General features: G+C 36.5%; 1 protein-coding gene across 2 annotated transcripts in view; it reads right to left on the reverse strand.

The window, feature by feature from the left end:
• MSH3 (mutS homolog 3) overlaps window positions 1–14045 on the reverse strand; it is a 157870-nt gene that overhangs the window by 52832 nt on the left and 90993 nt on the right. For both annotated transcript variants that reach the window (XR_011525691.1, XM_008518033.2), the window contains exons 17-19: window positions 13758–13874; window positions 8778–8885; window positions 940–1051 (exon numbers count right to left, since the gene is read on the reverse strand). Coding sequence is in view for 1 of the 2 variants with exons in the window: in XM_008518033.2 (XP_008516255.2) it covers window positions 940–1051; window positions 8778–8885; window positions 13758–13874 (337 nt within the window). In the remaining variant the exon portion in view is untranslated. The remainder of the gene's footprint in view (window positions 1–939; window positions 1052–8777; window positions 8886–13757; window positions 13875–14045) is intronic.

Raw genomic sequence — 14045 nt, forward strand, 5'->3', positions numbered from 1 at the left:
TCTCAATCTTTTGGGGAAATAATGTAAATTCCTTAATATGGCATATAAGCAAACTGGCTTCCTTATTTCTGAATACTTTTTGTTTTACACTCTATGCTCCAACGCTTATTCAGCATCTTCTGTTCCCTGAATTCACCCTGCTCTGCCTCACGCCCAGTCTCTGCCATGCTGGTTCCTCAACCTGAACACCCCTCTCCATTTCCCCAGCCTGCGCTGACTCCCTCTTCAGTCAGTACCTCATCCCTGGAAAAACCTCCCCAAAGGCTCCCCCTACCCTGGGTTAGGTTGACCTGCTCCATGCTCCCGAGACGCCCTTGTTTCCTGTATTGCAGCACTTCTCAAGCTGTACTGTAATAACTTATCTTCTCTGCCTGAGGGCAGGAATATTTCTGTCTTGCTTACCACTCTCTGTCCTAATACATGCTTCACGACCAAGGGCTAAACAGGCACTCAATAAGTACGTGTTAAATGAAGAAATATTTAAGATCATTTAGAGAACTTTAGCCCACACGACAAAAATTCTCATCTGAAATCAGCTGAAGCATCTCTCATTCTTTCACAGAACATCTGAAAATAGGAGAACACAAGACAAAGCATACCACACTACACCCTCACAGGAATTTGCAAAGCCATCGTATGATTCCACGCCACCAGCATTTTCTGGCATTTATAAATACAAAGTATTTTTACTGGGTTCCCTAGACTAATTAATTAAGACTCATCCTTTAGCTGCTAAATCTTTCCCTCTATGGATAATCTCTCGTTAGAAATAGCACCAATTCCATATTTGGTGGTGAACATAAAACTATAGCCAAGGATTAGTCCATTTAAAGTCAAAGTTAAAACTTGCGTAAATTTTAAAAACACTATTTGGTATTTAAAAGTTTGGGATCGATGTCATCATCTTTTACTTATTTTTTGCCATAATGCAGTACTTACTGATAAATTTGTACTATTGGGGACGTACTGATCCTGTTCTCCCAGCAACACGTCAATCACAGGATGCCGGCCATTTTTTATTAGGATTTTCCTTTCTTCTTGTAGAGTTGGTCTGCAAAAAGAAGCATGTTTCAATTTACTAGGCATGGAAATAGCCTTTAAAAAAATCTCTAAGATAACATGAAAAATTTCTGTGGCCAGTCTGTCAGACAACAAAACCTTAAACATCGACTTTAAGAACATATGTTCAGAATAAGGCTTCGAGTATAAAAGTTAAATTTAACTATAAAACAAGAATTGGGAAGACAGTTGTTATAATGATAGTGCTCTGAGCACACACTTCAGCAGAGTCTTACTATGGCTCCACTACTGAGACCTGCCTTTATAAGACCCTTTTTATTTCTTATTTTTCTACTGTTCTCTAAGGTATTTTCATTAATAAAAATTAAAATTCAAATTATTGCCACTTAAACCATTTTCAGTAATAAGCATAATAAAGGAAATAATGTAAAATTATTTCTAGGTTTAATTATTACATTAATATACATTATATTGGACTTGGGGACAAAACGAGCTAAAATTTTTTATATTCTGTTTAATTAAAACATCTTTCTATGGGCTTTAGTGTCTTCCACTTTTTTTGACATAAAAATTTTTCTTGCCTTGCTGGTCTTGTTTTTTAAGCTTTCATCCTTCTGTTTTTATCTACACCGTTACCCACTGATCAAAGCTCCCACAGCGCTGTCCTACTCTCGGGCTCCTCCCCAGTGGTTACCACGGGGACCAGTTTGGTGTCTGCCCTTCCCAAGCTTCTTCTATGCATTTAGGTTTACATACACCCATCATATCAGTTTGTGATTTCTTAAAAAAAAAAACAAAACAGAATCATACTGTAATATATTATTCCACAATTATTTTTTTAACCCTCAGTATACATAAAAAATATATTTCACCACTTACCAGATGGGTCCAACAAACTCTTTTATTTTTTTTAAGTATTTCTAAGTCATATTACAAATAATTTGCAGAAGTAAGAATAAAGAGGTAGTAAAGAAAAAAAGGACCTCATGACAAATTTTAGTAAGAATTTAAACAGAGAAAATCTCAAATTCTTATTCCATATTTTCCTGGTTTTGAAGGCATATATACCTGAAATGGGCAACACACTCTGAATGTCATTAACTGCTCATCAGCTGTCATGCACACACCTGGACCATATTCATTTATAAATACTAATTCTAGATTTCAATATCTTTCTAATAGGTTCTAGCTTATTATTTCTGGCTCTTCTCTTGCATTGACAAAAAGCAATAAGAGTTCTTTGAAATGTTTCAAAGCTCATAATTTTGTGGATGAGAAGACAGCCATCTTCTCTGCTTCATAATTGCAAAACATTCTCATTTTTATATTTATAAATACAATGAGAATAATCAACCAAATGAATATTCTTATTTCTCATTATCTATTTTCTTTCAATCTTCTGCCTCCCACACCTGTCCACCTACAAACAGTATCAAATAAATTTTAGTGCAGAAACATCATAATAGATAAAAGAACACAGCCGTACGTCCTTTTACAAAACAGGATGGTCCAGATTCTTGTCACCAAATATTGCAGGAGGTGTGCTCCCTATGGAAGAACTAACTGGATGAGAATACTACATTTCATTTTGCCTTTACAAATAAATTATTCACACACTGATTCTTGAGTTGGAGACAATTCATCTAGGATATTGTTATCTGAACGCTCATAATCTGAGATTTTGTTTACACAAGAAATTCCACCATCATCAGTACTATCTAGAGCACTGCCACCTTTCTCTTCATATCCATCTTTTGATTAATTAATAACTGAAATGTCTTATGTCAATTTTTTTCTCTGCGATTATGATGAAAAATTCTTAATTCTCAACTCTGTTCATTGAAAGTTCGCAGCAGACTACACCAGTCTCCAGTCTTCTTTTGTATCTTCTTGAAAGATGACGTAACACTTCAGGCAACACAGTGAGAAAACTGAAGAATGACGTGATAGTGACTTCTCTCTGTTTTGCATCATCATTCTCCAGTTTTCTTCTTATTTTAGACTTTCATAGCATAGTGGGAATAAATGATAAACAATGATGAAATAATTCCTAGGATGATGAAATAGTAAAATGCTTCAGACACAGGAAACATAAAATCATTAAAGATCCCAAAATGCATCTTAGATTTACAAAAGGGTCCAATGGAGCCACATGGTAAATGCAAGACAGAATGAGTTTTATTCTCCTTAAAAAAGTAAATTTTCTCTTTGTTCTTTGGAAGGCCTTTAAGACACTAAAAACTGAAAGTAAGTCCAATGGACTTTGATGGTATGGTATACTGAAGATTAAGGATCATTTCTTGTCAGATCTTCAGCATTCTTTGGAAGCTGATGCATGGATGAGTTAGCTGTTCTCTGCTGTTGAACATTTAGATTTTCTAGATTTTCACTGTTAAAAACAATGCTGCAATGAACAAGCCTATACACATGTCCATGTGCACATGTCCAAGTGTTTCTCTAACCTAGAGGAAATTCTTTTTTTTTTTTTTATTGAGTTATTGATAGGTTACAATCTTGTGAAATTTCAATTGTACATTAATGTTTGTCAGTCATGTTGTAGGTGCACCACTTCACCCTTTGTGCCCACCCCCCACCCCACCTTTCCCCTGGTATCCACTAAACTGTTCTTGGTCCATAGTTTTAAATTCCTAGAGGAAATTCTTGAAGTGGAATTTCTAAGTCACAGGTTATGCATATTTTTTAATAAATAAGAGTAGCTATATCAATTTACTTTCCCACCAGCAGGATATGAAAGTTGACTTGTTTTTTCTTGCCCTCACCTAAAGTTGGTATTGTTTTTTTTGGCTGAGGAAGACCAGCCCTGAACTAACACCTGCTGCCAATCTTGCTCTTTTTTTTTTTTTTTTTGCTTGAGGAAGATTAGCCCTGAGCTAACATCTGTGCCAATTGTCCTCCACTTCATAAGTGGGTCACTGCCACAGCATGGCTGACAAGTGGTAGAGGTCCACTACCAGGATCTGCACCCACCAACCCAGACCACCGAAGCGGAGCACACCAAACTTAACCACTCAGCCACAGAGCCGGCTGCCACACTTTCTAATTTTTAACAATGCGCTAAGTGAACAGTGCTATCTCATTGTTTAATTTGCACTCATTGATTACTAAGGTTGAACATCTTTTCATCAATTTCTTGGCCATTTGTTGGTCTTTTTCATCATAATATCCTATCAATGACCCCATCAAGTTCTTTGACTCAGAACTTTCACATATAAGCACATTTCTGAACCTACTCATAACACCAAAAGATACTACCTTCCTAAATACTTGAATTCTTCTTCTTAAATATATCTGGCTAGCAAAACCTCAAGAATGTACGCTCCCATTTCTTAAAGAAAGTGACCGATGTACCTTCTGAGTAAACAATTTGAAATCATTCTTTGGAAAGAAATATTTAAAATTACAGTAAAGAACAGTTCTTGGATTTTAGAGTATAATTCTAAAGATAGGATTTTTATCTAAATGGGTTATGAATTTACTGTAAAGGAAAAATGAAACCTTCTGTAAGTGATATGAGTTTTAAAATAAAACCCTAGGTTCTCTGCCAAGTGAAATCAATAAATCATATTCATGACATTGCTACGATTTCCTGGGAAGGTTTTCAGTTTAGAATAAAATTTTGAGTGATTTGTTCTGCTCTAAAATCTACACTGACTTATTCTGTTGCTATCAAATTATATAATTACAAAATACTTCCTGATACAGTAAGAAGAAAATGATAATTCAGAGAGCTGAGATGATACACTAGGTCAGGATAGTTATAGCAAGAAAGATATGAAAGTCATGTTGATGATTTCTATGGCACTGATGGAAAAAGAACCGAGGAAATCTGGATGTTACCTAGAAAGAATGAAACACTGAACTTGAATAAATTTATCTTATTTTCTATTTTTAAAATCACATCTTTCTTCTTTAAATGCCCCAGACAAACAGAACATAATCTATATTAGCAAAAGAATTTAATATCCAGAATATAAATTGGCTAGAAGGACCTAACATATAAATTTTTGCCTGATGTTAGACTACAGTGAATAAAACGTTGTAATAGCATTTAGAAAGAAAAGACTGCAATTATGAAGCCAAATAATCAATTTGACTTACTGCAATAGCTCAAACACACTAAAATCTCTAAATAAGCTGGGTATCTAAGAAAAAAAGTATACATTTCAGATACTTAAATAGTAGCTTAAAATGCATTTTGGATAAAAGTTTTGTATTTCATGGCTATTTACACTCAATTTTACGGCTGCTAAAAGAGATTGCATTACTTAAAGGTTATGGCATAATTTTTTATTTAAATTTTTTCAGATGGCTTTTTCTTAATGTAAAATATACAATGTCCAATTTGGAAAGTATTTTAGCACGTGAAACATTTCCTGAAATTGTCTGAGTGATAGAATAGGTGGATTGGAACAACCTCTACTGAGGACAAACAAAAAGTGGGATAAAGTATAAACAGGTACTTGAAGACACCTGATAACTAACAAGATAGCAGGGATTCCCAGGCCAGGAGCTGGGGCAGGACAGAGGCCCAGGGAGGGGGTTGCTGGTTTCTGAGAGACAGCAACAGCTGAGGCTGAGCACTATGGACAGCTCTGCTCTGGACTCAGACATCAAGGGCCTGCACATCAGGTATAAAGGGTGCATCTGAGGTAAGAAGTGCAGCCTTTGAATTTCTGAATCATTCAAGCCCCGATACGGATTAAGTGATGCTAGACTGTTAGTAGTGTCTTAAGACATCTGGTAGAAGCAAATGCGACTCCTTCAGAAGGAATATAACATCAAATTATTTCTAAAAATGATTTTGCAGATACAATGCAAAATACACAGAAGATAATCAAAATAACCAGGCATTCAAGGAGATACATGAATGAAAACAAGAGAAATAACAGACAATAGAAACAGATCCACAAGGACTCCAGATATTTGAATGATCAGATACAGACTCTAAGATAACTATGCTTACTGTGTTCAAGGAGACAGACAAGATTAAGAATTGACAGAGAACTAAAAATGATTTTTAAAAAACCAATTATTACAGGTATGAAAGATACTAACAACCCTTAAGTTCAGATTTTTTTATTAAAGACAGAATTTTGTAATACTTCTTTCTGATTTTGAATAAACATCTGTAATAACTGTCATTTACTAAATGTTTATTATCTCCCGGATCCTGCTTAGACGTTTCATCTATCTTAATTCATTTAATCTGCACAACACGTCTGAGAGGTAGGTGTTATTTTGTCGATGCAGAAACTGAGGATCAGAGAAGTTAAGTAACTTGCTTAAGGTCAGCTGATAAATAATGAAGCTAGTATTCAAACCCACACCTGTCTGATCCACAGCCTATACTCTGAAGGACATGCCTAAAAGAGAGATTCAGATTTTACTTATGCAAATCAAGGAATCTCTCAATATATACAGGAAGGTGCCATCAGAACAAGAAGCACCAAACTGAAAAATCTGGCACCAAACTTGCATACAGTAGATACTCTAAAAGTGTTTGTTAAATCTCTGATGAGTCTAGGAAATAATCATATAGTTTTACAGTAATATAATAAGGGATACATTTTTACTCCTCAGAGTGTCTGCCAAAACTACATCTCTGTAAAGGATTCCTACAACTTTAAGATTTATCCCATTTACTAATTCCTAACTTTACATCTTACAATTTGATATATGGATACCTGAGATTTAAATAAGAGTACAGTGTATGGCTAGTTAGTGACAGCAGTGGGCTAGAACCAGGCTTCTGACATCAAAGGTAGATTCTGGTTACCACATCACACAGCAAATTATGTATATTTTAAATTCTACATTATGTGTACATATAAATATGCACACACATATAAAGATCTGAACATTTCAGTTTGGTGAATGGAGTAAACCACATACCATACACAGGCCCTTCTTTTTTCTCGAGCTGCAGCAGCAGCATCAGTAGCAAATGGCAAAAGGCCACTTGAAGAAGGAGAAGAAGGGATAAACCAGGCTAACTATTTTTCAACGGGAAGAAACTTTCTCTGAACACACACTAAGTGAACAGGCTGTAGCCAATCCTCTGCTTGATTCAGACACAGATTCCATTAGGAAAACTCTGCTTCACGTGCCTTGTGTACTGAGAAAGAACTCCTACTAAGATCACAATACATAAGGAAGAAATCAAGTCAAATGCAGGCAGACTCTTATTCTCCCAGAACGAGATTCAACTGCGGTAAATTCACATAACTCATTTTTCATAGACGATAAATAGGATATAATTTTTCCCCACTTACTGCACTGTAAAGTTTCAGCTCTATAACGCCTACAGTTAACTAACTAGGCAAATCTGTATGTTTGAATTGGTCGGATGTGACCAAAAATTGGGCAATAATGAAAATGCAAAGAACCGGTATTAAGCAAAACTATTGTGCCCGACACTGTGGCTACACTCCACACATAGACAACAAAACCAAATGAAACAAATCAGCAAACAGTACATTTTGGGTCTACAACTGGTGTAGCCAATTCCTCCAACTCTCCTCCCAAAAATAAATAAATGCTTTACATTAAACAAACTGTTTTTTAACATCCACTATGGGTACTACACTAGGTACAGGGGATATTTAAATTTTAAAAAAGGTATTCGGCACAAATTAGAGAGGAAATCAAGCTACGAAGGAAGTACAAAAGCGCAGCATGTCTACTCAGGAAGTCGGTGTGCACAAGCACTCATGGGCAGTCTCTCCTCTACGTTTTCTTTTTAGTCCTCACAATAAGCCAGTGAGTTAAATATTCTCCTAGTTTCCTTAAGTATATGAAAAATCTGGGCTCTGTGCTACAGACTGAATATTTGTGTCCCCCTCCAAATCATATGTTGAAATTTAATACCTAATGTGATGGTATTAGGAGGTGGGACCTTCGGGAGGTGATTAGGTCACAAGGGCAGAACCCTCATGAAAGGGCATGTGCTCTTACAAGAGACCCCAGAGAGCGCCCAATGGGGCAACACCCACTTAAGCCACAAACAGCCACCAGCAGCAATTCCTGGCTGGGGGACCTGCAGGAGCAAGCTTGGGCACACAGCACCAAGGGGAAGTGAGGCTACCACAGAGAACCACCTCAGAGGCATGGCCCAAGCACAGAGCCACCATGGGGGCAGGGTGGCCTGGAGCTCTTTGCCCGGCAAAGCTAAGGGAATAGGACTATAGCCCCAGTGGGTCTGCAAGACAGGATGCCCACCCCAGTGGGTCTGGAGGACAAAGCATTGAGATGAAGATTCGGCTCAAGGTTAAGATTTTAGACTTCTTAGAAGGGCAATTTGAGAGCAACAGAGAGCAATTTGCCTTAGAATGAATCATACTTTGAGTCTCACTCATATCTGATTTAAATGATACTTAAATGAGACTTTTATAATTATAAAGTTAAACATAGTATAAAGTGCTCAAGTCAAAGCTAACAAATGAAAGGATTTCTCCTTTATAAAAATGTCACCCACATAAACTTAAAAATTGAAATATATAACATTTACCTCTAGAATTGTAGTGAACATCTGTTTTCATTGTACTCCATGATAGGGCAGGCAAGAAAAGGAATTTGTTAATTTTATATCAAGCCATATGTGTATGACATTCAGCTTTACCAAGAGTCCAACATATTTGAGTAATTTCAATATTTTGTAATAAAAACAATAAAATTAACTGAATAATGTCATCTGATCTAAAGCACTGAAAAGGGGGAGTAATAAAAAAATATATTACCTGCAGTAGTCTCCTTGCTTAGCGACCTTGGCCAGGGAGAAAATGCAGTCAACAGTTGCTAGGTGATGCACTGCCTTACACAAGGAGTGATAATGTTCACTGAAATTCCTGCAGAAGCAACAACAAAAAGGTGAGCAAATCGATTCTTTAGACCTATAAAAGCTGTACGGTAAGTAATCATTTTATTAGCTAAGAGGAGCATAAACAAAATAACCAGGCATATCTAGCAGTTAAGAGAGACGGAAACTACATTAAACTACTCTTCTGTTTAATAGCTTGATTACTCAGGCTTCCTTTTGTTTCATTTGGATAGAATTATATATATTTAAAAGAGCTTCTATACAAAGATGTCTACTATTAATATATTAAAAATATATTTATGGCATATTTTATACTGCTTTGAGTAGACAGAGCATAATGAATATAATTTATCTATTTCTCACTGAATTAAAATTCACCAAAACAAACAGTATGAACCCCATTAATAGTGTTAAGAGTCTGTGCAAAGCCCAAACACAAGGGGATTGGCCCCTGGCATCACACAGGCAGCACTCAACTGCCACCTTAAAAATGCCTCTGAGTTCTGAAGATGCCACACGCTACACGGACCCAAAACTCCTGAGTGGCTGCCCAGCGATCATGCCTTGGCCTTCCTGGTCTAGCTTCAATTTTAGATCCGACCACTCATTTACCCTTTGGACTGTGGCCTATTCTGTCTCTGTTCTAATTATTGACCAGTCTTTCACCAGAGCGCAGCCACATTTGATGTTTCTGCTCTTGCATCTCTGGAGATGAGTGTCAAGTACCTTTGACACTAAAAAAAAAAAGTCAATTTTTTCTTTCACTCCTTTCTCAGGCCCTGTCCAGGCTACCAAGACTCTAATTTGCTACTACCCAGCAGCCTTAGGTTGAAGCTAACTGTCCCTAATGATCTTCTAATTTCCAGGATTAAAACGAGTGACATGGCTCTCAGTGGGTACCATTTCAGTTTAAAAAAAAAAAAAGGAAATGATAAGGTAATTACTTTGATATGGACAACGATGTTCTTTCTCATGTCAATTACAGAGATAAGACATGAATAAAATGAAAAACTATCATAAGCCTTAAATATCATCATCATATCTCTTACAAAGCCTTGCTTGATTTCTTGGTCTTTGTCCATTTGCTATACTTTGCCAAATTTCAGAGAGATTATCCATACTTTGAAAAATGGGCAATTCAGGTGACAATCCAATAGAGAGGGTTTATAATGTAACAGCATGCAACTTCATCACTAAGCTGCCAACCACCTTCAGGAGGAAGCCAAAGCACTATGATTTAATCTCTGGCCAAAAGATACTGCTGGGTGCCTGGGAAGCAGATTGAGACACTTGGGTTCTAAAGCTGTTATGACAGCCAGAAAAGTCTACCACCAGATGTTACTCAATGATATGTGAAGCTAATAAAAATGGAAAACATTTTATCTGCTATTTGCAAATGCATTTCTAAAATATTTCAACTACTGTATGAGAGAGAGAATTCATTTTTTTAAAAAATTTGCAGTTAAGAAGATTATTCAATACCCACAGCCCACTTTCTGGAACACAAAAGAAGAGGCATGTTTTTAGAGAGAGGGTTCCATTCACAGTTTCTCACAGCCTTGATTTCTTGCAATATTTGGATCAAAAGTAATATGACTAATGCATAACAGTTAGCATCTCAGTAAGAGACAAAATACATTTGTATAACTGGTATTCAATCCTCTGATGTCAGGATCATTGAGGTTAATTTTTTGAATGACATCATATTCACACAATCTGGCACCTCAATAAACAGTGTGCATAACAATCAATGCTGTTCTCAAGTGGGGGCTCTAGCTGCAAATGCTCTAAATTTCAGCCAATATTCTTTTTGTAGATAAAAATTTTAATATGTTTTTCTTATTTTGAAAGTAATATATGTACATTATAGAAACTTTTGAAATTATGTATGCGCAAAGTAAATTAAAATCTCCAGGGGGGGCTGGCCTGGTAGCACATCGGTTAAGTTCACATATTCCACTTTGGCGGCCCGGGGTTCGCTGGTTGCAATCCCAGGTGCAGACCTACACATGGCTTGTTAAGCCATGCTGTGGCAGGTGTCCCACACATAAAGTAGAGGAAGATGGGCATGGATGTTAGCTCAGGGCCAGTCTTCCTCAGCCAAAAAGGAAGATTGGTGGCAGATGTTAGCTCAGGGCTAATCTTCCTCAAAAGAAAAAAATCTCCAGGAACCTCAATATCCAGAACTAATCAGTTAATATTAGAGACTACATATATGAGTAGACTTCTCTCCAAAGAAGATGTATAAATGGCCATAAGCATATTAATAATATAACAATAAGAATATATATACTTAATCTTTAAAAATACGAAGATTTGCATGCTGTGTACAAATGTGAATCTACACATACAGAATTGTATCATACTTTAACACAAATATTTTGCATCCTTTTCTTCACTTAGCAATATATCATGAGCAATATATCAGATTCTTCTGTGATACTGTATTTAGTGTTAGCTCACTCTTAGCAACTCTCAACTACAGCAAAGGTGTGATTATGATGAAAGCAGAATTCTCCTGGGTTAATTTGGTAGAAGGGCCCGGCAGAGGGCTGATACAGTAAGAACGGTATGAGGTGACAGTGGGGTACTAGAAAAGAACAGGAGAAGAGGCAAATCAAAGAGACATCTCAAAGGGAAAAAAGACAAACAGGAAACTGATAACAAAAAAAGGGACAAAAAGAAAGAAACAATCAAGGATAATGCCAAAGATTTTATCCCAGGAGACCTGAACTTTCTTTAACCTAGAATAATGACAGGGAGAACATAAGCCAGCTCTATAAATTCACGTATACCCTGAACAGAATGAATATGAATTACCTTACCAAATCCCAGGACCCTGGAACGCGGCCTTTGAAGTTTGAAAGGAGTAATTTTAGTCCTATTTTGCATGTTCTTAGTGATACTACTAAGGGAAAAGCCAGGAGAACTGAGAGATTCAAGGGCTCTGAAAACCCTTAAAATGGGAAAGTGAAAGTAAATTGGAAAAGGAACTAACTAGACCAAATTTCCATCCCTGGATTCAAAAGATAACCTCAAAAGATTCAGGATAAGTAAACTGGAATCTCTTTTTGATCCTATAATTCAAGATTCCCCTGGGCAAAAGGAGATGGTGCCAACTTACTATCTTTTAAAAACTGTCACATAATATCTTTTTTGTTCTTTTATTTCACTTGTCAGATGGGTTACTTTAAATGGAATAAAGCTCCCTGAAGGACCTCGCTGAATATTTACTGTTTCAGTTTTTAAAGAAAAGGACTAACAGAAAGATTTCTGTTAGAGTGGTAACTATGCATTCATCATGGGCTGGCTCTCCAGCCTGACGGTAAAGGGCACACCTCCTACCAGCAGACACCCTGGGTTGAATCCAGGCTCCAATCCTGCCCCTTACTGTGGGCAACTTACTTCTTATTTCTGCATCTTACTTTATTCATCTGTAAATTGGAGATGATGATATTTCACTCATAGTGCCCTTGTGAGGAATAATGAGCTAATATACATAAAGTTCTTAGATGAGTGGTGGTCCAGAGCTGGCTCCTAAGGACTCAAGAAAGTCAATTGTGCACATCTCTTCCCACGTCCAGTCCAGCAATAGCTTGAAATCAGTCATGGTGGGAGTATTTACACTACAGAAACCAGCAAACACCACAGACACCACTACTCTTCCAGAGATCTGGCTGTTAACCATTAACCAGCACACCACTGACTTAAACCTGTCAATATGAACACACAATATTAATTTATTACTAATAAATCCAGAATATGAGGCCTTCTTTGGGACAACAGTAAGGACTCCTCAAAAAAAATTCATATTATAAAAAACAAAAAAGGGCCAGCCCCACGGCCGAGGGGTTAAGTTTGTGCCCTCCACTGTGGTGGCCTGGGGTTCGCTGGTTTGGATCCTGGGCGTGGACCTGCACACCACTCATCAAGCCGTGCTGTGATGGCATCCCACATAGAAGAACTAGAATGACTTACAACTAGCATAGATAACTATGTACTGGGGCTTTGGGGAGAAAAAAGGAAGATTGGCAACAGATGTTACCTCATGGCCAATTTTCCTTACCAAAAAGCATAAAAAAAAGAAAAGGGCAAAGAGAAAAAAAAGATGGGGGATTATTCTAGAGTCAAATAGACTAAAGAAACATAAATAACCAAATGCAACATGTGAAAGTTGATTAGATCTTTCATTTAAAGATCTGAGGTGGGGGAAACCGAGGGAACTCAATATTTCTTAAATTAATATTAATTTTTCTTAGGTGTGATTAATGCTGTTAAGATTATATAGCAAAATGTCCTTATTTTTAAAAGATGTATACTTAAGTATTTAGGGGGTGAAATGTTATAATGTCTAAAATTTACTTTCAAATGGTTCAGGAAAAAAGAGTATACAAGAGAAATATAAAACAAATGTGGCAAAATGTTAACACTTGATAAATCTAGGTGAAGAGTATATATGTGCTCATTTCAAGTTTCCCACAAATTTTAAATTGTTCAAAATAAAAAGTTAGGGGGAAAACAAACAGGGATGTAAAAAAAAATAAGAAAAAAAGTTAAATGGAGATAATAAAAACAAAACTAACCCATACTTGTCCAACTCTGGAAATGTTAAGCCTTTATATAAGAAAAGCAAACAAAGTTCAAGGTGGAATTTCAAAAAGTGACTCCACTAAACATCTTTAGCAACAAAATGTCAGTATAGTAACAATAAAGTATATCTGGTCTCTCACTAAGATGAGCTACATTTCAATGGATAAAAAGTAAAATCAGAGAACACATGTACTCAACTATTTTATGGCAGGTCACAAGCAGTAATCTCTACTTTTCTTTTTGATGGAAAGATTTTCCGGTCTATTTCTCATAGCAAAAAGTCAGATTATATTTTTCACTGTAAACTCACTCTAGAAACTCAAGCCATTCCGCACTGCAGTCAAGGACTAGCTGCTCCCGGAGCTGATTCAGATGTCTGTAATTTTCTACAACAAAAGGAGAATGAAAGCGGCTCACAGCTTTTGTGCTAGAAGTGGGGGAAAAATATAAATAGGAAATCAAGGTTACTCAGAAATCAGTAATGCCATCACTTCAGAAAACTAAAACAGTTATTTATTATTCTATGATGAACCTTGAAAGTAAATAGCTGTAAACAGAGAACATTCTTTAATTATGGTCCTGAACTCTATTGATTCCA

Source organism: Equus przewalskii, chromosome 13 (genome assembly GCF_037783145.1).
Source record: "Equus przewalskii isolate Varuska chromosome 13, EquPr2, whole genome shotgun sequence".
Taxonomy (NCBI): Eukaryota; Metazoa; Chordata; class Mammalia; order Perissodactyla; family Equidae; genus Equus; species Equus przewalskii.